We start from the raw sequence: 23,343 nt of genomic DNA, 5'->3' as shown, positions 1-23,343 counted from the left end.
CTAGATGTTCCGAGGGCCATTGTCAATTGGCTTCCATAGTGTCTATACCTCCTAGACATTTCCAGTCTGCTGGTTGCACATACTTTACAGTTTTATAACGTTCATGTGGTTTTATTTATTTATTTTTACTCCCTTTAATTCTTTCCAGAATCACTTAATTATGTGCCATATATAGTATTCATGATTCTGCTCAGTTTTCCTTATGGATGCTCCTCTGCTAATGTCCTTCCTATACTTGGACATATATGTCATTCTACCCATTGATCAAGGAGTCAGGTGGCAAAGTGGGTTAGACACTGGGCTGCTAACCACAAGGTCAGCAAGTGGAAACTATCAGTCACTCCGTGGGAGAAAGAGGAGGCTTTCTACTCCTGGAGAGAGTTACAGTCTTTGGAACCCACCGGGACAACTCTACTCTGTCCCATAGGGCTGTGAGGAGGTGGAATCGACCTGAAGGCAATGAGTTTGGTTTTCTGAGTTTATTGCATTGATAACTGAAATCAGATTCTCTCCCCCGCCCCCGCACCCCCAACTTATTGACCAAGTTGTTTTCTGATAGCTTTAACATATCAAACTTGTTTACCTAAAAACACAGTGTTACCTACATTTTCTTCTCTAGAAAGAAATGTATTGCCTTTATTAATCCTCATCAAGTAGTTAATCAATGACACGCTCTCCAGGCGGATTTTAAGTAAGAATTTCTGGTCTAATTTATTTAGTACCAAAGAAGGGAATCATTGATCTCTCTCTCTCGCTCTGATACTGACAACCAGTAGCACAGGGCCATCGGAAGCTCAGCTAAGCCTGATGCAATTGGCTGTCTTATTCACTTTCCCTGATGAGTAGCTTCAGATCAATAATATAGAGTGTCTCAATAGGATTCCAAAATCTAGAATATTCTCTTCTGTCATCAATTTCTCAGTGAAGTAAAATACTCCTGTACTTTCACAAAATTCCCATTTCTCATAGCAGCTAGGATTAATGTTAATGCCAGGTGCCAGAGTAGGAGACACCATCACAGAATAGGAAAAAGAAATGGGCTCTGTGGAAGATTGAATAACATCTCTGAAATGAGTTAGCTCACTTGGGTCGTTGGTACTGCCTCTGGTCTGCAGGGGGCAATGTGGTATAACTGGGACATGCTTTATTGCAGGTCCACACTGCCTTCCAAGCCCCTCCACCAGGTAGTTGGTGGAAAGGCTCCCCCACCCCCACCCAAACTCCTGCCTACCCCAGCCCCACCTCTCCATCCTCCTGAGGTCTGCGTAGATTTAGGACTGTGATGAGAATAAGAGACTAGAAAATGCTCAAACTCATTTAGAGAAAGCTTCTTCCTGGCAGGTGTCAGAAGTTGCCAAAGCAAGGAGCTTTTCTATCCTCACTCCTTTGCTCCCCCTAGCAAAGAGTATTCTGTGACCCCAACGACCATCCTGCCTGCCTGGAGGCCTGCAGACTTTTCAAGTCCCACCATGCGCCTGCTGCTCGTCCTGGTGCTTGAGTGGATTTTCCCCCTGAGTAAGTAGCCTTCCGTTCTCTTTACTGGTTCTACAGAAATGACCGTGGTGCATGAAAAGGGTTTTCAAGTGTGTGTTGCTTTATGCTTACAAAACACCGCTGTTACAGGAGGAACCAGAGCCCAGCTGGTGACACAGCTTGACGTCCAGGTCACTGTCTCTGAAGGAGCACCCCTGGAGCTGAGGTGTAACTATTCCTCTTCGGTCACGCCTTACCTCTTCTGGTATGTGCAGTACCCCAGCCAAGGCCTCCAGCTCCTCCTGAAGTATTTTCCGGGGAACGCAGAGGTGACAGGCACCAAAGATTTTGAGGCTACATTTAAGAAGAGCGAAACATCCTTCCACCTGAGGAAGCATTCAGCCCATTGGAGCGACTCAGCGGAGTACTTCTGTGCTTTGAGAGACACAGTGCCGGGGACTGCAGGGGGACCTGAACACAAACCTCCTTAGACCCGGGGCTCTTGGTGCCTCAAGAGCTCAACCTGGGGAAGTTTTCAATCGGTGTCTTGTTGTGTGAAAGGAAAACTGGCAGTGTAGGTCCGGCCCCAGGACTGCTTGTCTTTTGGGCCCTTGCTTTAGCATCATTGCACTACTACATGCAGATACGCTGAAGTCTTTGGGCGAATTTCTCAGGGAGGACTGTCATCTCTCTCTTCCAAGGACCATTGTCTGAATAAAGCATGCCCTTTCCCCAGGTTGGCAAACTGCGGCCACAACTGCGTATGTGGCCCCTTCCATACCTACATGTGGCTCTGAAGTAAAATAGATAATCAAAACCAAAATCAAACTATCATGGTTTTATTTAAAGGATATTATTCAGATCATGGTGATTTCAATTTTGCTTGTAAAAATACATTGGCTGTGGGATTAATAGAACTTTCTCCAGTTTTATCTCCCCCAAAGACATGCCTCCAAACATTAGGGATTTTTTGCTAGCATATGGGGGGAGGTCAGAAGTTTAGGGACATTCTCCCTGAAGGCAGTCGGCCACCAGACTACTGTAGGACCCGCTCCCTGCTGTTAAGGACAATGGGCTACTTCTCCCTAAAGGCTTGCAGTCATCCATTTGGTTCCTGTAGGTGGAATTCACACACTACTGATAATGGTTTGTACAGTTCAACCAGAGAGCAGGTCAAACCGGTTTAGTGACATCCAAAGTTAGGCTGCCATCTGCCTGTCTGCCCACCCCGTCAGCTTAGCTTCCACTTCACTCCCATCCTGGGAAGCTTCTCTGCACAATTTCTGCAGGTGCGAGCCATGGCCTGAGTCCTTCCTGCTTCTACCCACTACACTGTGTTTCCCCCGGAGCCACTTCAGGCTGGCCGGCATCACTGTGCAGCCCTGTGGCCACGGACCAGAATGCTAAGCCCGCCCCAGTATGTCCCTCCGAGTGCAGTGGGCTACCACCAAGCCTGGACCCTGCGCCAGAGCCGGCTTTGTCCGTGCCGTGCAGCAGCCTGGAGCACTAAGTCTGCCTGCCGCAGCGCATTTCTCTTAGTGTGGAGGACGGGCACCAAGCCCAGACCCTGCGCCATTCACAGCGCCAGGCTGAACAGTGGGCGCTCCTGCCTACTGGGAGGGTGAGCGACAGGGCTGTGTGTTCCCGCCTGAGCTGACTTTGCCCGCCCCGGTGCACTGCGGGGTTTCTAGCAGCTGTAGCTCTGAGTGTGAAGCCTGCCCGCTGCTGCACATCAGTCTCAGTGTGGAGGGCAGACTCCAGTGATCCCTGTTTCCCGCAGGAGCCCCTGCTGTCGTTTCTGACTCAGCACACATCACTGAGGAGCCTTGCCGCTCACAGGGCTGGCGGTTCAGGGGATAAGCATCCTACCTGCTAGGGAGCCTAGGACGCAGGTTTGTGGTCCCTGCCAGAGCTGTCTCTGTCTGCTCGGCTGTCTCTCACCACTGTGGTGCCCTGCAGGGTCCCCAGCGCCAGCTTCTAAGCCTGCCCACCACAGCCCTATCATGTCGGCATAAGAGGCAGGTGCTGCGGCCAGCATAACCCTGAGCACCCCTTGTGGCCCCAGCCCATTCCAGGCAGCAGAGGAAGTGGGTCCTGTGTCTTCCTCAGCACCCTATGTGGCCAGTGCAGGAGGCTGGATGCTGCGGTGCTTCTCCCGCTGTCGTAACCTCTGCAAACCGACTTAACTCTATAGGCCTGCCGGGACCTGAGAGTACATGTTCATCTGAAGAGTAGTTTCTCCTCACATAGCCTGACTCCGGAGCCCAGATCAGCATCACGTCCCATGGCAGGGAGACCTCGGCTATCCCCACCTTCTATTAGGCATCGCTATAATTTGGAGGGAAAAGGAGGGACATTTTATATAGATATTTCTCGTGTTGGTTTCCTTTCTTCTTTCTTTTACTTTCTGTTCTCTCTTTTCTTTCTTCCTCCTTTTTCAGTATTACTATTATTTCTTATCTGCCCCACTTTTATAGGTTTTCCTTCTCTCTCTTTTTAATTTTTCCTCTTTCACTATTATTATTATGTCTTTTCTCTCCTCTTTCATATCTCCTCCTTATTTCTCTCTATCCTTTTTCTTCCTCCCCCCCCCAATTTTTTTAATTAAAAAAGGGCTGATATGGGTTCCCTGAGAGACCAGGTGAAAGCAGCTTTGGGGCATTCACTGAGGCTCCAGGCCCCACTCCAGTCACTGAAATATCTCACCACTTCTGGCCACTAAACCATCGGGGAACTCTGCCTACACGGCAGTCTGACCCATTCCTAACAGTAACATATATAAGGGCCTCCTGGTCTTCCAGAAACATGGGGCCTACAAAAGGATCGAAGAAAAATGAACAGACCACATCATTCCCAACCAAACACAGAGAGACAAAACACAGTAGCAGAGCTAGTGGCTCTCATAGAAGAATCAGATACAGATTGCCACAGAAGGAAATCTTCAGAAGTCTGCTCGCAGTAATACAGGAAATGAGTGAAGCAACCCAGAATAAGGATGCAATGGTAGAGGAGATGAAGTCCACAATAGAGGGGGTGAAGTCCACACACCAAAGGGAACTACAGGAACTAACAGAGAATGTAGCAGAAGAAACACACAAGGTCACAGAATTTATTATTAGGCTTCAGGAGGCAGAGAACCGTATCAGTGAATCTCGAGAACACTCAAACAGACCTAAGTAACCAGGAAAGTCAGATAGGAAAATTAAAGAAGCAGAAGATAACCTGAGACCAATGACTGATGCTATGAAAATAACTAATATTTGAATAATCGGTTTACTGGAGCACAACACAACACACAAGTCGGCAGCCAAGATAGCAAAGGAATGTCTGGAAGAAAACTTTCCCACCCTAATGAGTGAGAACCAGGCACTCATATAGGAAGCAGAAAGGATGCCAGCTAGACTGCACCCCAAGAAGAACCCGCCAAGATATTTAATAGTAAAAATATCCGACTCTGAGGAAAATGAAAATTTTAAGAGCATGAAGAGAAAGGAGTACAGTCCCATACAAAGGAACACAGGTAAGAGTATGCTCATACCTATCAGCAGATACCATGATGAGGAGGAGAGAGTGGAGGAACATCTTCCAAAAGCTGAAAGATAAAACGCCTCCCCAAGAATCCTTTACCCTGCCAAGTTATCCATTAATATAGATGGTGAGATAAGGATCTTCTAGGACAAGGAAAGACTCAAAGGAATATGCTGGAAGACACCCAACCCTGCAGAAGATACTGGCTGACTCACCATGGCCAGAGGATCAACCTCCAACAAGAACAGACAGGAGACTACCATATTGCCCATCTCCATCTAGAAGAAAACATGCCAGCAACAATTACCAGGGCAACAGGGTCTCAGAGGGAAAAGAAGACAAGATAGAAACTCCCACTCAAACACAGCCCACTGATATGAAGTGAGATAGATAAACACCCAAAACACAAGACAGGGTATGAGAAATATAAATCCACAGATAGTGATAATAACTCTGAATTCCAATGGACTCAATTCGTACATTAAAAGAAAAAGGCTGGAAAACTGACTCAGAAAACATAATACATCAATTGGTTGCCTGCAAGAGACACATCTTAAGTGCACAGACAAAAATATGCTAAGAATAAAAGGCTGGTGGAAAGTATACCAATCAAATGGTAACTCAAAAAAAGCAGGGGTGGCTCTCTTAATCTCTGACAAAGCAGACCTCAAGGTCCAAACCACAAAAAGAGACAAGGAGGGACACTACATAATGCTCAAAGGCTCAGTAAACCAAGAAGCTGTTAGCATATTGAATATATATGCAACTAATAATGGTGTGGCATATTTCGTCAAACTATTAAAAAGATGAAAAAGGAAATCACAGACTCAACCATCACAGTAGGTGGCTTTAACACTCTGTTATCAGAGAAAGACAGTTCATTGGGAAAGAAGCTCAGCAAAGAGGCCATAGAACTAAACAATGTATTTAGGCATCAGGGCTTTCCATCCAAATGCAAAAATTCACATTCTTCTCAAGTTCACATGGATTATTTTCAAGAATAGACCACATGCAGGGACACAAGTAAAGCCTGAGTAAATTCAAACACATAGATAGTATCCAGACGTCTTTCTTAGATCACCATGCCATAAAGCTGGAGATTAATAAGAGGACAGCCAGAAAAGCAAGGACAACCAATTGGAGGATGAAAAACTATCTCCTGTGACATGAATGGGTACAGGTCCAGATTAGAGACTATATTAGGAAGTTTCTAGAAACTAACGAGAGCAAGAATGCTACGTTATCAAAACTTATGGGGTACTGTGAAGGTAGTTATCAGAGGTAGTTTGATATCATTAAATGCATATATGAAAAAATAAGAGAGGTTTATGACAGATACGTTAATACAAAACAAATTAGAACAGAGTCAGCAGAACAACCCCTCCAATAACGAGAGAAAAGAAATAATAAAAATCAGGGAAGAGTTAAACCAGTGGGAAGACAAGAGAACAATGCAAAAGAAAAATGCAGCTAAAAGCTGGTTCTACAAAAGTATCAACAAAATAGAGGGACCACTGGCAAATCTTACCAACGATAGAAAGGAGGAAACATCAATAGTCAGGATGAGGGACAAAACAGGGGCAATAACAACAGACCCTTATGAGATTAAAAAGATAATCGCAAAGTACTATGAAGGTCTGTATTCTAATGAATTTAGAAACATGGAAGACATGGATAAACATTTGGAAAAACAATCTCTTTCTAGATTATCTCAGACAGAGGTCAAGAACCTCAACAAACCCATAGTGAAAGAAGAAATATAAAGGGTCATCAAGAACCTAATACAAAAAAATGCCCCTTGGCCAGATGGCTTCACAGCAGAATTGTACCAAGCATTCAAGGAAGAGTTGACCCCAATCCTCCACAAACTATTCCATTGCACAGAAAAGGATGACAAACTCCCAAACTCATTCTATGAAGCCAGCATAACTTTGATACCCAAACAGGGCAAAGACTCCACAGGGATAGAGACTTACAGACCAATATCTCTAATGAACATAGATGCAAAAGTACTTAACAAAATATTGTCCAATAGAATACAAAAGTAAATAAAACATATCATCTACCGTGACCAGGTAGGACTCATCCTAGGGATGCAGGAATGGTTTAATATCCATAAATCCATCAATATTATATACTGCTCGAGAATAAAAAGGATTAAAACTATATCCATAGATGCAGAAAAAGCATTTGACAACATCCAACAGCCATACCTAATTAACACACTCATGAGGATTGGAAGGTAAGTTCCTCAAGCTGATACAAGCTATCTGTGAAAGCCAAATGGCCAACACTGTAGGTAATGGAAAAAAGGCAAAAACAATCTCACTGAAAAGGGGTACAAGACAAGGATGCCCTCTGTCACCACTTCTATTCAATATCGTTCTGGAGGTTTTGGCTAACAACACAAGACAGTGTAAGGGCATCAAAGGGATCCAAATGAGAGAGGAGGAGGTGAAACTATCGCTATTTGCAGACAACACGATCCTGTATATTGAAAACCTCAAAAGATATATAACAGGAGTGCTTAAAGAGATAGAGGAATATAGAAGAGTGGCAGGATACAAGATCAATAAACAGAAGTCGGTAGGTTTTCTATAGATATCGGACAGGACCATGGAAGAGGGGATTAAGAAGAAAGCCCCTTTCACAGTAGCTAAGCACAAACTGAAATACCTAGGAATGTATTTAACAACAACAACAAAAAACTCCTCAAGATCTTTACAAGGAAAACTATAAGACCCTACTACAGGAAACCAAAAGCAACCTCCACAAATGGAAGAACACCCCCTGCTCATGGATTGGAAGGCTTAACATAGTAAAAATGACAATCTTACCTAAAGCACTTTACATGTTCAATGTTATACCAATTCAAATATCATCAACCTTCTTCATAGAATTATAAAAACTGATCACCAATTTCATATGGAGAGGGAAGAAACTCAGAATTAGCTGAGATCTCCTCAGGAAGAAGGACAAATTTGGAGGACTCGCTTCACCCGATTTTAATGCCTATTACACAGCTACGGTGGTCAAAACAGCATGGTACTGGCACAATGACAGACACTCAGACCAGTGGAAAGAATAGAAAGCCCAAGAATAAAACCATCAGCACGTAAGCAACTGATCTTCCACAAGGGTCCCCAAACCATCAAGTGGGATGCAGATGCCCTTTCTAACAAGTGGTGCTGAAAACAATGGATATCCACATGTAGAAAAATGAAACAAGATGTTTACCTCACCTCATGCACAACAATAAGCTCAAGGTGGATCAGAGACCTAGAAGTTAACCCCCAAACCATCAGTGCCATCAAGGACGGAATTGGGACAAACCTCAGAGTACTGACCCAGGGAAGTCATAGGCTCACTGCATTATGGAAGGGTACACGCACAGGTGAAATGGAAATCAACAAATGGGATTTAATAAGAATAAATCACCTGTGCACCTAGAATGACTTCACCAAGAAAGTGACAAGACAACCCATGGACTAAGAGAGGATTTTTAGTAATGACACATTGAACAAAGGGCTCATTACTAAAATCTATAACACCCTAATGACCTGCAAAAAGAGGAAAACAGTTAACCCCCTAAGGAAGTGAGCAAAAGAACTGAAATGAACTCTCACTAGGGAGGAGACCCATATGGCCAATAAGCATATGAGAAAGTGTTCCCAGTCCTTAGCCATAAGAGAAATGCAAATTAAAACAACCATTAAATACCACCTAACACCTCTGAGGGTAGCTCAAATCAGAAAATCAGAGAGTAACAAGTGCTGGAGGGGCTGTGGTGATGTAGGAACCCTCCTCCACTGCTGGTGGTCATGTAGATTTGTACAGCCACTGTAGAAAGCAATCTGGAGATACTTAAAGAAAATGGAAATTGATCTACCCTATGACCCAGTGGAGGTAATGAATAAAACACGACCAGTCATCTGCGCTCCAATGTTTATTGCGGCACAATCGCAAAGGCTTGGAAACAGCCTAAGTGTCCATCGATAGATGAGTGGATTAGTAAACTCTGGCACAAACACACAATGGAGTACTATGCAGCACCGAAAAGCACAAACCATCACATGAAGCGTATCATTTCGTGGGAAAAGCTGGAAGGAATCATGTTAAGTGAGGTAAGGCAATCTCAAAAGGACAGGTATAACATGAGTCCCCTGAGGTCAGTACAATCAGCACAGCAGGATTAGAAGAATAGACACTTATCTCGCAACAAATGGGTGGAAGCATAGATAGTTGGGGGGAGGGCAGACCACACCCAGGGAAGTACATGAGAGTCCAACATAAAGAAGGGGAAGAAGGGCAGGAGGAGGGAGAATCACGGTGGGGAGAAACTGAGTTGATGACATGGGGGGAAACAGGACACTAACCCACCCAGGAGGAGAGTATTGGTTGTGTTCCAATGGAACTGGAATGTGCATACAGACCCCACCATGATGCTCCAAACCAGTAGGGCAACGTAATACACGGAGGAATCCACAAAAAGACTGGACCACATGCCTGGCCCCAACCAGAATCAGCCTGACCCCCACCATGGAAGGGAGTGCACAGAAAATTAAAATAGATCATCTGGTGAGGGAAAAGAACTGACTTACCATACCCAGAAGGAAACTGAAGCAAATGAAGGGGGAGGAAGGGAGTGGAGCACACCAGGGCCCACCAAACTCAGAGGACAGTAGTCCTGCTCAGAGCGGCCAATACACAGAGAGTACCATATGGTCAGCCCCACAGCATAATGTGACATCCTGCACTGATTCATGGCCCTCACGGGACAGCACCCGAGACACAGTGTGGGATGTGTGACCAAGCTGACCACACCACACTGAGGCAAACACTGGGGGCATGCAATAGAGTGGTGGGGGACGCAGAGCACGGAGGTCCTGAGGGAATATCAAGGATGAACTTTGGGGCCAGGGTGTGGCACCCCATCAGACTTGGCCGGAAACAACTCCTAAAGGTCAACAAACAGATCCTGAACTATTAACAGGCATTTATTTCTTTTTTAAAAATTCTATTTATTTTTTCTCTTTTCTTAGATTTTAGATTTTGTATGTCAGTGGCTTTTTGTTTGTTAGTTTGTTAGTGCTGTTGTCACCATGTTCTTATGTGCAACTTTGTTTGGTGCTGTCCAGGCCATCTGAAATTTTATGTGCATATTATTATCTCTGCAGGTCTCTCTAGATAAGATTGGCTGGATAAACAATGTGGAGAAGAAAACACAGGACCAATGGTCCCAGGGGGACATGGGAGAGTGGGAGGTGGGGGAAAGGAGGAGGTGTTGGCTAACACAGGGACAAGGGAAAAATGAGTGTTTCAAAACCAGTGGAGAGAGGGGATGGGAGCCAAAATGAAGGCTGAACATGGTAGTGGGACAGGAGGAAAGCATAAGGAAACAGAGGAAAGGAGTAGGAGGTAAAGGGCACACATAGAAGCCTAAATATAAACATGTACATATGTAAATATATTTATGACTATGGGGGGAAATAGACCTATGTGCATATATTTATAAGTTTAGGAGTAGGGTAACAGGTGGACATTGGGCCCCCTCATGCACCTTCCCTGAATAAAAGGGCAATAGAGTGCTCAGCTAAATGGTCATTCTGTGATACCCACCTTCCAGACATGATTGCTGAAGACAAACGTATGCATAAGCAAATGTGGTGAAGAACGCTGATGGTGCCCAGCTATCAAAAGATATAGTGTCTGGGGTCTTAAAGGCTTGAAGGTAAACAAGCAGCTATCTATCTCAGAAGCAACAAAGCCCACAGGGAAGAAGAACAAAAGTCTGTGTGATCATGAGGTGCTGAAGCGATCAGGTAGCAGACATCAAAGAACAAAAACCATCATTGTGTGATCACCTTCCACATATAAACGCTGAAGATGAATGTGTGCATAACTAAGTGTGGTGAAGAAGGCTGATGGTGCCTGGCTATTGAGAGACGTAGCATCTGGGTCCTAAAGGCTTGAAAGTAAATCAACAGCCATCTAGCACAGAAGCAACAAAGCCCACATGGAAGAAGCACACCAACCTGTGATCACAAGGAGTCTAGGGGACCAGGGATCAAGCATCAAAGGGAGGGGAGGGTCAGATCATCATGAATGAGGGGAGTGCATGATGGGGACCCAATGCCCATCTGTAAGCAATTGGACAGCCCTTGTAGAGGGGTAGTGGGAAGGAGATGAGTCACTCAGGGTGTAGTGTAGCATTGAGGAAACTCAAAACCTTCCTCTAGTTCTTAAACGCTTCCTCTCCCCCACTATCATGATCCCAGTTCTACCTTGCAAACCTGGTTAGACCAGAGGATGCACAGCGGTACAGGTGGTAACTGGAAACACAGGTAATCTGGGACAGATGAACCCCTCAGGACCAGTGAGGAGAGTGGCGATACCGGGAGGGCAGAGGGAAGGGGGTAGAGAGGGAGAACCAATTACAAGGATCTTCATATAACCTCCTCCATGGGAGAGGGGCAACAGAACAGTGGGTGAAGGGAGACACTGGGCAGTGGAAGATATGATAAAATAATAATTTGTAAATTATCAAGGGTTCATGAGGGAGGAGGGAGCGGGGAAGGGGTGGGGGAGGGGAAGAAAAATGAGCTGATTCCAGGAGCCCAAGTGGAAAGAGAGTTTTGAGAATGATGAGGGCAACGAATGTATAAGTGCGCTTTACACAATTGATGTATGTGTGGATTGTGATAAGAGTTTTATGAGCCCCAATAAAATGATTTTAAAAAAATGTGTGAGGGACAGGATTGGCTCTTCTGTTTACAGATTTACCCTCTAACATGCCAAGTGTGAAAGTTACATAATCTGCTATCAATTGAGTTTATTTAGAGTGAAGTGGTAGAATTTTTAGCCTGTAAATCAGGTCACAGCTTCATAAATTCATTTGGAGGAAATAAGGAGATAAATAGCTCGCTTGAGGCCAAGCTCACACATACTCACTCCCTGCAAGACAGTCCTGACAAGCCACATGGAACTATGCTGATGGCAGCTAGAGTTCTCGAGCTGGAGGAGCCATGTGGAGACCCACACCAGCACTAAGATCCCTCCACCATCATTGGGTCCACAAGACTTTCCACCCACTTGCCTGTGATCTTCCTGCAATCAGCATCATTGCATGTGTTGCATGAGTCTGAAGAGGAATTTATGGACTAGAATTGGACACATAAGCTAATATTGGACTTATGGACTTGATCTAGACAGGACTGGGATGTTCTCAATATACAGTTGCTCTTTTATATAAGGCACTTTCTCATTCTCATATGAGTGCCTATGAATTTGTTTCTGTAGTCTACCTGTACTAACACACCAAGATTCTAGGGTGAAAAAAACAGCAGCATTTAAATAAAAAATCATTCCCAATGTTCACTAGAATTACCACTGCCGTCGCTGTGGATCAATATATAGATAACGGAAGCACCTAGTAATAATAATAGTGCTTCATAGAGTCTGTGTGCAGCATAGATTCTCAGGTTCTGAAGCATACACCCTCAACTTATATTTGAAGTGTCACTTCTAGCACATCCATAACATTCCACTGTGTGGTACTGACCTATTTAAACACAAATTAGATGCCATAATTCTATGTTTCTTGTTTTTTGAGTATTATACAAAATGGATGAGTCAAGAGATCATGCAAGATCATTTACAGAGTTAGATCTTGGTGTGTTAGTCTGAGTACTTTAGAGAAACAAATCCACAGAAACTCGTGTATAAGGGTGCGAGGTAGTACCGATGAAGAACACAGCTTTCCCCCAGATCCTGGATGCTTCCTCCCCCCAACTACCATGATCTGAATTCTACCTTGCAGGACTGGATAGGGCAGAGGCTGTACACTGGTACATATGAGGGCTGGAGGCACAGGGAATCCAGGGTGGATGATACCTTCAGGACCAAGGGTGTGAGGGCCGATGCTGGGAGAGTGGAGGGTGAGTGGGTTGGAAGGGGGGAACTGATTACAAGGATCCACATGTGACCTCTTCCCTGGGAGAGGGACAGCAGAGAAGGGGGCAAGGGAGACTCCGGATAGGGCAAGATATGACAAAATAACGAGGTATAAATTACCAAGGGCACATGAGGGAGGGGGAAAAGGGGAGGAAGGGGATAAAAAAAAGAGGACCTGATGCAAGGGGCTTAAGTGGAGAGCAAATGCTTTGAGAATGATTGGGGCAGGGAATGTATGGATGTGCTTTATACAATTGATGTATGTATATGTATGGATGGTGATAAGAGTTGTATGGGTCCCTAATAAAATGTAAAAAAAGAAAAGAGGAAAAAAATGATTATGGCAGGGACTGTACAGATGTGCTTTATACAATTGATGTATGTATATGTATGAACTGTGATAAGAATTGTATGAGCCCCTAATAAATTGTTAAAATTAAAACAAAACAAAAAAAGAGAAAGTTTTATATAAAGGTTAAGTGTGTGCATCAAGAAAACATCCCAATCCAGTGCTGCCCAAGACCACAAGTCCAATATTAACCCATATGCCTGACACCAATCCACAAAGTCCTCCTCCTTCTCACAAAACACACCCGCTGATTGCAGGAGGAAAGCTGAGTCAGTGAATGTGTAAGCATCTCAACGCTAGCAGGGGTCTCCACATGGCTGCTCAAGCACCAAGGGCTGCATCGGGGTAGGTCCATGTGGCTTCTTCTTGAGGATGTCTTACAGGAAGTGAGCCTTACCAGCTGAAGCAGGGAATTGGCTAAGGCAGCTGCACCCTAGTCCCACCATCAGAAAGCAAGAGACTTGAGAACTAGAAAGGTGAGACTTAATGAGCCATTTATCTCTCCACTCTTCAATTATCCTCACATGTGTTTATCGGCCAGGCTGGCACAATAAACTTTAACTATATCAGTCATGTACACTGAGGATGGTTGTACAACATAAGGTATTTTCTGTTTTAAGTCAAGATCCATTCATATCCGAAGCCTAGGTGTCTCATTCTGATTTGTATATCAAATTATCCACATGGTACCTCAATTTGGGCATTTCTATCCCCCTTTCCCCCCAAAACCCTTTTACTGGGAGCTAATACAGATCATTTCATAGTTTAATCACATCAAGCAGTATTGTACAATTGCTACCACAATCAGTCTCAAAACATTCCCTTTCTTCTTGAACTCCTTGATATCAGTTCTCCTGTACCCCCCCCCCTTTCCCTCCCTTCTCCCCCACCCCCAGAAACGCTTCTCTTCCTTGCCATCTCTATAGGTTTATCAATCCTGGGTTTCATCTACCAAAAACCAGAAAAACGTATAACAAAATTTCAGGAGGGTTACCCCCAATGGCAAAATGTATCAGGGCTATGGAGGAAATCAAATATGAAAAAATATATCCTCAGAAAAAGATGAGACCAGATCGTGCGCAATAGCTCGCCTGTCCTATCTGAGAATACTCGACCCGAGCATGGGCCCTCCACACACCACACCTTCTTCTTGTGGCAACTCCAGTGTCTGTTAGTTTCCCTGGCCAATAATAACCTTGTCCTTTTTGTCTTCTCTGTTTTCTAATGCTCCCATTTGACACATTAGGAAATACTATCAGCTATTCTTTCAAAACATATCCAGAAGCAACCACTTCACATGACCTCCACTGCTACCCCTCCCCCCACCAATCCAAATGGCTTCCTCTCTTGTGAGGTTCATGGAAATAACCTCCACTAGCATTCCTTCTTTCATCTTTGCCCTCTTCAGACCCTTCTCCACACAGCACCAGGAAGAGTCATCCTCAAAAACGTACATCAGATAACGCTGCTCCTCTGCTCACGACCCTCCAATGCTTTCGCATTTCACATAGATGATAACCAAGCTCTGTATCCTTTTATCACTCGACCTTATCTGGATCCCTGCCCTCTCCGTGACATTAGTTGGCCTTCTCTATCTTGTCTGTTCTGCTCCAGCCTGGATGGTTGCTATTGCTCAAACATGCCAATCATGCTTTTTTTGCTTTGGGGTCTTTGTACTTGCTTATCCTTTGATGTTGTAGGAACCACACAGCTTACCCCTTCACTGTGATCTCACCTCTGCTAAGGAAGCACTGTATGTAACAATGGGGAAGGGCAACTAGAAACACACAAAAAATAACTCCAAGAGTAGCTCCCAAAGCTGATACAGCCACACACTAGAATATTTTTATTAATAAATCTTTTTATTGGGCTCATAAAACTCTTATCACAATCCGTACATACATCAATTGAGTAAAGCACCCTTATACATTCGTTGCACTCGTCATTCTCAAAATTCACCTTCCACTTGGGTTCCTGGAATCAGCTCGGTTTCCCTTTTTTTCCCCTTCCCCTCCCTCCCCGTTCCCCCCTTCCCCCTGGTCCCTTAATAGTTTATAAATAATTATTATATCCTATCTTACACTGCCCGGCGTCTCCCCTCACCCACCTTCCCATTGCCCATCTCCCAAAGAGGAGATTACACATAGATCTCCAAGATTGGTTCTCCCTTTCTACATCCCCTTCCCTCCTGGTGTCGCCACTCCTACCGCTGGTGTTGAGGGGTTCGTCCGTCCTAGATTCTCTGTGTTTCCAGATCCCTACTGCACCGCTGTACATCCTCTGGTATAACTAGGTTCGCAAGGTAGAATTGGGGTCATGATAATTGGGAGGGGAGGAAGCGTTCAGGAACTAGAGGAAGGTTTTGAGTTTCATTGTTGCTACACTGAACCCTGAGTGACTCATCTCCTCCCCACTACCCCTCTGCAAGGGATGTCCAGCTGTCTACAGATGGGCATTGGGTCCCCATCACACACTCCCCCTCATTCACGGTGATGTGATTCCCACCCCCACCCCCACCCCCGCCTTTGTTGTTTGAGATCTGGTCTCCTCTGCCCTTCATGATCACCCATGTTGGTGTGCTGCTTCCGTGTGGACTTTGTTGCTTCTGGGCTAGATGGCTGCTTGTTTGTTTTCAAGCCTTTAAGTCCCCAGACGGTATAGCTCTCAGTAGCTGGGCACCATCAGCCTTCTTCACCACACTTGCTAAATGCACACATTCGTCTTCAGAGATTATGCGAGGAAGGTGATCACACAATGATTGCTTTTGTTCCTTGGTGTCTGCTACATGGTCCATTAAACACCTTGTATTCGCTTAGGCCGTGTGCTTCTTCTCTGTGGGCTTTGTTGCTTCTGAGCTAGATGGCTGCTTGTTTGCCTTCAAGTCTTTAAGACCCCAGATGCTATATCTTTTTGATAGCCGGGCACCATCAGCTTTCTTCACCACGTTTGCTTACACACACATCTGTCTTCAGTGATCATGTTGGGAAGGTGGGTATCATGCAATGACCATTTAGCAGGGCAAGGTGCTATTGTATTGGGGGAGTATGCATGAGGAGGCCCAATGTCCATCTGCTACCCTACTACTGAACCTATAAATATATGCACATAAGTCTATTGCCCCCATAATCATAAATATATTTACATATGTACATGTCTGTATTTAGGGTTCTCTGTATGCACTTTGCCTCCTACTCCTTTCCTCTATTTCCTTTTGCTTTCCTCCCGTCCCACTACCATGTTCAGCCTTCATTCTGGTTTCAGTAATTCTTCTGTTACCTTGCTCTTGGTCACTCCCTACCAGTCCTCCCCTCCCCTGCCTCCTCTGGTTTTGAACCACTCGCTGTTCCCTTGTCCCTGTGTTGGGCGACACCTCCTCCTTTCCCCTACCTCCCATGCTCTCATGTCCCTCCAGGACCGTTGGTCCCGTTATTTTCTTCTCCCATTGTTTGTCCAGCCTATCTTGTCTAGGTGGACCTGCTGATATAGAAATATGTTCATGCAAATACAGATGACTTTGACAGTGCCTAAGTGGCACATATGAACATGGCTTCGACAGCAGCAACACCGGCATGCTGATAATCAGAAAAGCCACTAACATACAAAATTTACAAGGTAACAACAACAACAAAAAGACAAAACAAAAAGATAGCAAAAAATAAAAGAAAAATTGCTAGTAGTTCAAGGTCAGTTTGTTGGCCTTTAGGAGTGTTTTCCAGATGAAACTGTGTGGTGCCATGTCCTGGCCCCAAAGTCCATCCTTTATACTCCCTCGGGATCTCTTTGCTCTGCTTCCCCCGCTGCTCCATTGCACGCCCCCAGTGTTTGTCTCAGTGTGGTGGGGTCAACTCAGTCGCACATCCCCCACTGTGCCTCAGGTGCTGTCCCGTGTAGGGTCATGGGTTGGTGCAGGATGTCGCATCTTGCCACACTCTAGAATATTAACAAGCACATATGTTAGCTCAAGTTGGTCCTTAAGACATAAAACAGACTATGTCACTTTAACTGTGAATTTTATGTATTTTGAAACGGCACTTAGGAAGAATTTAAATGAGAGTAAGGATTTTATCTCTCATCATTATAAACATAAGCTATTTCTATATTCTTTATATTGTTGCTGTTGGGTGTCATTGAGTCCATTCTGACACATGGCAGCTCTATGCACAACAGGACAAACACTGCCCTGTCCTGCGCCATCCTCACGACTGTCCCTGTGCCTGAGCCCAATGTTGCAGCCACTGTGTCAATCCATGTTAGTGGGGCCTTCCTCTTTTCTGCTGCCCCTCCACTTTACCAAGTATGACTACCTGCTCCAGGGACAGTATGTCCAAAGTGTGCGGTACCTCTTCCAAGACAGATTTATTTGATCTTTGAGCAGTCCTAGGTGCTTTTGATCTTTGTCGCCAGCACCTCAGTTCAAATGTAGCTTCTTCTCCAGTCCTACTTATTCAATGTCCAATGTTCACGTGCAAATAAGACAATGGAAAATGGCTTGGGCCAGGCACACTTTAGTCCTTCAAGAAACTTTCATCCGTGCTTTTCAATACACTGAAGAGGTCTTGTGCAGCAGATGTACCTAATGCACCACATCTTTTAATCTCTTGACTGCTGTTCCCATGCGCATTGATTGTGGATCCCAGCAAGACAACGTTCTTGACAAGTGCAGCCTTTGCTCCATTTATCATGATGTCATCTATTGGTCCAATTTTGAGGATTTCTTCTTTCCATTGAGTCATAGGCTACACTGAAGGCTGCAATCCTTGATCTTCACCAGTAAGTGCTTCAAGTCCTCTTCATTTTCCACAAGCAAGCTTGTGTCACCTGCATATCTCCGGTTGTTAATAAGCTTCTTCAATCCTGATGCCACATTCGTCTTCATTATTCTCTGAATAATGCCACATTATTCTCCAATGAATAAGATGACCAGATTGATTAAGTATGGTGAGAAGTTACAACCCTGAATCATACCTGTCCTGATCATAAACCATACAGTAGTCCCTTATTCCCTTCTTACAACTGCCTTGTGAGCCACATGCAGTTCCGAGTGAGCACCATGAAATGTGCTGGAACATCCGATCTCCTGAAGGTCATCCATAGTTTATTATGATTCACAGAGCCAAATGCCTTGGCATAGTCAATAAAACACAATTAAACATCTTTCTGGTAGTCTCTGCTTTCAGGCAAGAACTATCCGAGAGTGCATTGAAGGACAGATGACCTCCACCCCTTTCCCAGCTAGCCCAGGGAGGGCAATCTGTCTTAGGGTCTTGCCTGTGTGTGCTCTTGATGGAGGTCAACATACTGGGGACAGTACAGGGGGTCGCATAGTCATGCGCCATAAAGCTCTTCCGTCTAACAAGACGTACCTGCCCACTCACGGTCCTGCTCCCGCTCCCGTAGTCCCGCTGTAACTGTGATGGACTGATTTGCCACAATCATTCTTTTCTGAAAGTTTCTTTTGCCTTCTCATGCTCATTTCTAAGCTTTGTTTCCCAACAGACCATTAACATCATTTGACCTCGGGCTAAATGACCTCCCTCCTCCAGATGATGTATCTGTGTTTTTCTGTTACCTTTGTTGCTTTTCAAGACTTCATAAGTATTCTCCTTAAAATATATTTGAGATGGTGTCTCATTTGTTCCCCAAAACAATGCTATTAGATTCAAGATTTATACCTGAATCCCCAAAAGATATTTCATGTAACTTCTCTGTGCATAGCCTGGCTGCTTACCACCGAAGCTTTTTTGTTTCAGACAAAGGTTCAGGAATATATTCAAGCTATTATCTTTCTATATCCCTCTCTTCCAAGATCAAGTGGGTGCTTCTCTGTTTATGGTCTAATTTGTGCTCCTACATAAATAAAATTTGGAAAGGACATTTCCTGTGGTGGGGAGTTCCCAAGTAGGTCAGAATCAATGGTGATCAATGTTAAATAACTTGATTTAGAACTGTGTAAAAATTTCGTTAATATATGAATGCAGAAGTTTAAATTCCTATGCAGTGTGATGCATCATTATATCCTCTTTATACTTTCTGGCGGTTCTGTCTTTATAATAGTTACAATGCTTTTTAAATTATTATAGCATTATATTATTTGAAACACTGATGAATATCAAAGGTTACAACCTTTTATAAAGAGCTCACCTCATCAAACAAAATAAAAATGCTCACACCTAGCTATTAGGAAGCCTCATGATAAGCAGAAAGTGTTGAAGTTATCCAAGATTCCATTTTACTTGGATCCTTAATAAATGTCCCATGAAAGCAGCAGTCAAGTAATCAAAGGGCAGAGTGCGCTGGGCAGATTTACTACGAAAGACCTCTTAAAGTTAAAGAGCCAAGATTGCACTTTAAAGACTATGAAGTATGCTTGACCTAAACCTTGACATTTTCGATCGCTTCATAGGCACATAGTAGCTGGAGAATAAATGGGTTAGCCCGAGGAAGGAGCGATGCTTTTTCATGGCGGTGCTGGCAAAGACTAGACTATTCTGCCGTCTGTCTTCCAGAAGAATGCACAATCGGGCTGTAGAATACAGCTGGAATGCTTCTTAACAGCAAGATGGTGAGAGTTCACCTCACGGAGTTTGGGCATGTTATCAGGAGGGGCCAGTCCTTGCAGAAGAATGCCGTGTGGTCCAGCAGAGAGTCCATTTAAAAAACAAAAAAAGCAGTAGATCCTCAATTGATGACTTAATCCAACGGCTGCAGCCATGGACTCACGCAGGGCTGAGCAGCGTTTTGTTCGACTGTCCATGGGTTGCTCCGCCTATGAACCATCTGGGCAGCACTATTTTGACTCACTGTAGAGAAAATCCCTCCCTATTCTTTTTTTTCCCCTTCAATTTTGAGACTTTGTAAGATACAAAAACTCACTGCATGAGTCGATTCCGGCTCACAGTGACTCTTTAGGAGCAGCTAGAACGACCCCCGTGGGTTTCCAAGACTGTCAATCTCCATTGGGAGTAGAAAGCCTCTCTCCTGCAGAGCAGCAGGGAGTTGCTGGCAGCTCAAACGCCCCAGGACTGAAGCCTAAAGTGACCTGCAGTGCCCAATTTGGCCACTAGAGGGCAGTGGCGCACAAATTAACTTGTTTAAAAAGGGGAACCTGGACCAGAAAGCAGTCAAACTCTTTGAAGAAGAGCTTTCTGTTGACGAGCTGGGTAAACTAGCCCATCATTCTGTCCAAGTGTCCGTGTGACCGAGTTGTTTCCAGAACAGAGCCTCTGATTCCCTCAGTTCAGACATGCAGTGCATCCTCCTCTTGGCGCTTTTGATAGTCTTCACACTTGGTGAGTAAAAGCCTTCTTTCGTTTTACCTTCCTATGTTTTGTTCTGATTGAGAGTAAGTTTAAGAAACTCTTATCATAAGTGTTTCAGGCTCTCCCTGATCCAGAATTAATGTTGCAGGAGGAACAAGCGCTCAGACGGTGACTCAGCGCGAGGACCACATCTTTGTCTTGGAAGGAGCTTCGGTGGAAGTGGGCTGTAACTATTCATATTCCGGGAGTCCCATTCTCTCCTGGTATGTCAAGTACCCCAGTAAGGCACTCCAGTTACTTCTCAGACACATCTCAGGACAGAGCGCCAAGGGCTTTACGGCTGACCTTGACAAGAGCAAGATGTCCTTCCATCTGAAGAAACTCTCTGTTCAAGTGGAAGACTCAGCCATCTATTACTGTGCTCTGACTGGCACAGTGGCCAATTTTAGACAGGAAGTTGAACACAAACACTCTAGGAGTTACAAAAAGTGTGTGTGTGTGTGTGTGTTCTATTTGGCCACAGTGGGGCAGTCCTCTAACAACCGACATTGAGTTTACGTCTTAAGTACAGTAAGAGGGGGCTTCAGAAACTTGTGGAAATGGAAGTGTAATGGAATTTCCCATGAACTTTTTGAAGCCCTGTCATGCTTTCCGTTGTTATTTAGCCATTCATTCATTTCAAAATTTGTGGAAGCAAAATTTCATTACTAATTCTTTAAATTGGGAGTAGGCTAAACAAACAAACACCAACTATACTTGCTCTGTCTAGTCCCACCTCACTGCCACGAAGTCGGTTTTGATATATAGCGAGCCTTGATAGGGTTCCCAAGGCTCTAAATCTTTATACGAGAAGATTGTCTCATCTTTCCCCCATAGAGATATCGGTAGGTTTGAACTGCTTATAGTACCTGATAAACTAAATGCATATTTTGGAACTAAAAGCCAGCACGGGCTGACAAATATACTTTTCTTGGTTTGGCAGGTTTATCCAGGCCGAGGTGGGGCAACTACATTTCCCCTCACTCCCTTTCCCCCCCATTCCACCACCATCATCACCACACATCTAAGCTCAATGTCTTCGAAGAAAGATAAGATAAAATAATAATTGATAAATTATTAAGGGTTCATGAGAGAGGGGAAGCGGGGAGGGAGAGGGAAGGAATAAAGGAAAATGAGGAGCTGATTCCAGGAACCCAAGTGGAAAGCGAACTTTGAGAATGATGAGGGCAACAAATGTATAAGTGTACTTTACACAATTGATGTATATATGGATTGTGATAAGAGTTGTATGAGCCGCAATAAAATTATTTTTTTAAAGAACTATGATGTTTTGTGATTACTAATATTTCTCCATCAGTCATTTACCCTCCTCACCCACTTCACAAATTCCCACTATCTCAGTCTGTGTCCACTCAGGAGAAAAGCACCCAGTATTTCTGAACCAGGAAAGTTTAATATAAAAATATTAAATAATAACAAGGAATGAAATACTAAAAGGTAGGACAAATGCAAAAGAACACGTTAATGTTACTCTGAGGAGCCACCAAGTTTGTTCAGACTCACAGAAACCCTCTGTCTGATGGAATGGGACCCTGATGTCTCTTGCACCATCTGCACCAATTCTTGTCATGTTTGAGCCCATTGCTGAAGCCATGCTGTCGGCTTATCTTGTTACCCCGACTCTTGACTTAATCAAACATAATATCCCCCTTCAAGGGCCTGACTCTCCTGATAACATGTTAACGTACATGCATGAGATGAAGAATAGAGGAACAGAAAAACAATAAGATTAAGAGAACCTCTTGTTTATAGAATTGATTCCCAGCTCCCAAGAAAGGAACATGGGGGGTAAACATCCTCTTTCTTCCAAGGAGGCCACGTGCGGGGCTGTCACTGAAACACCATGGTGATGGTCCCCTACAGGCTGGGCAAGTACTGTAGGAGCAAAGGAAAAAACAACACCAAAAATAAACCCACCAGAACTAGAAAGAACAGCTCTTTTCTCTTCTGAAAATATCCTCTCGACCTCCCTTACTGGCAAAGCTTAATAATGGCCAAGGAGAAACGCTGACAGGTTCAGCATTACAAGAAGTTCAACGAAGGGTGGATTGGTGGAAAGGCAATTAGTGGATAACTGACATATTTATACCTCCGACTACTGTCATATGCACCCTTCTGCTTGATTGGAAGTTTCAGTCCATTCAGAGGGAGCTCAGAAGCAAGGCTTAATGATCTACTTCTAAGAAGTCAGTCACACAAATCCCTGAGGCACAATTCTACTCTGACACACATGGAGTTGCCATGGATTGAACTCAAGCTGATGGCAACTGGTTTATATGTGGACCTACAAACAATACAAATAAGCAATGTGTCCACCTAATATGTTCCAGCTATCCTTTAAACAAATGAACAAGTTCTCACCCTTCCTTCAAAATGAGGAAATTGATGCTACTCACAGTCAGGGAATCCAGCTCTGACATGTAAGAAGCACACCAGCCTGTCCTGACATAATTGCTGAAGACAAAGCAGGTGCATAAGCAAATGTGGTAAAGAAAGATGATGGTGCCCAGCTATAAAAAGATATAGCATCTGGGGTCTTAAAGACTTGAAGATAAACAAGCAGCCGTCTAACTGAGAAACAACAAAGTCCACATGGAAGAAGCACACCAGCCTATGAGATCATGAGATGTCAAAGGGATCAGGTATCAGGCATCAAATACCAAAAAATCATAGCATTGTGAATAAGGGGGAGAGCAGAGTGGGGACCCAGCATCTATCTGT

General features: G+C 44.3%; 1 gene segment (V, D, J or C); it reads left to right on the top strand.

The window, feature by feature from the left end:
- Positions 1 to 1,553: 1,553 nt before the first annotated feature.
- Positions 1,554 to 1,964, top strand: LOC142426638 (T cell receptor alpha variable 8-6-like). The segment is given in 1 exon segment: positions 1,554 to 1,964. A coding segment is annotated over 1 exon segment (411 nt).
- The last annotated feature ends 21,379 nt before the right edge of the window (positions 1,965 to 23,343 follow it).

This window comes from Tenrec ecaudatus, chromosome 14 (assembly GCF_050624435.1).
Source record: "Tenrec ecaudatus isolate mTenEca1 chromosome 14, mTenEca1.hap1, whole genome shotgun sequence".
Lineage (NCBI taxonomy): Eukaryota > Metazoa > Chordata > Mammalia > Afrosoricida > Tenrecidae > Tenrec > Tenrec ecaudatus.
Note: the sequence above shows the minus strand (reverse complement) of the source record. Positions and strands in the feature narration are given on the sequence as shown.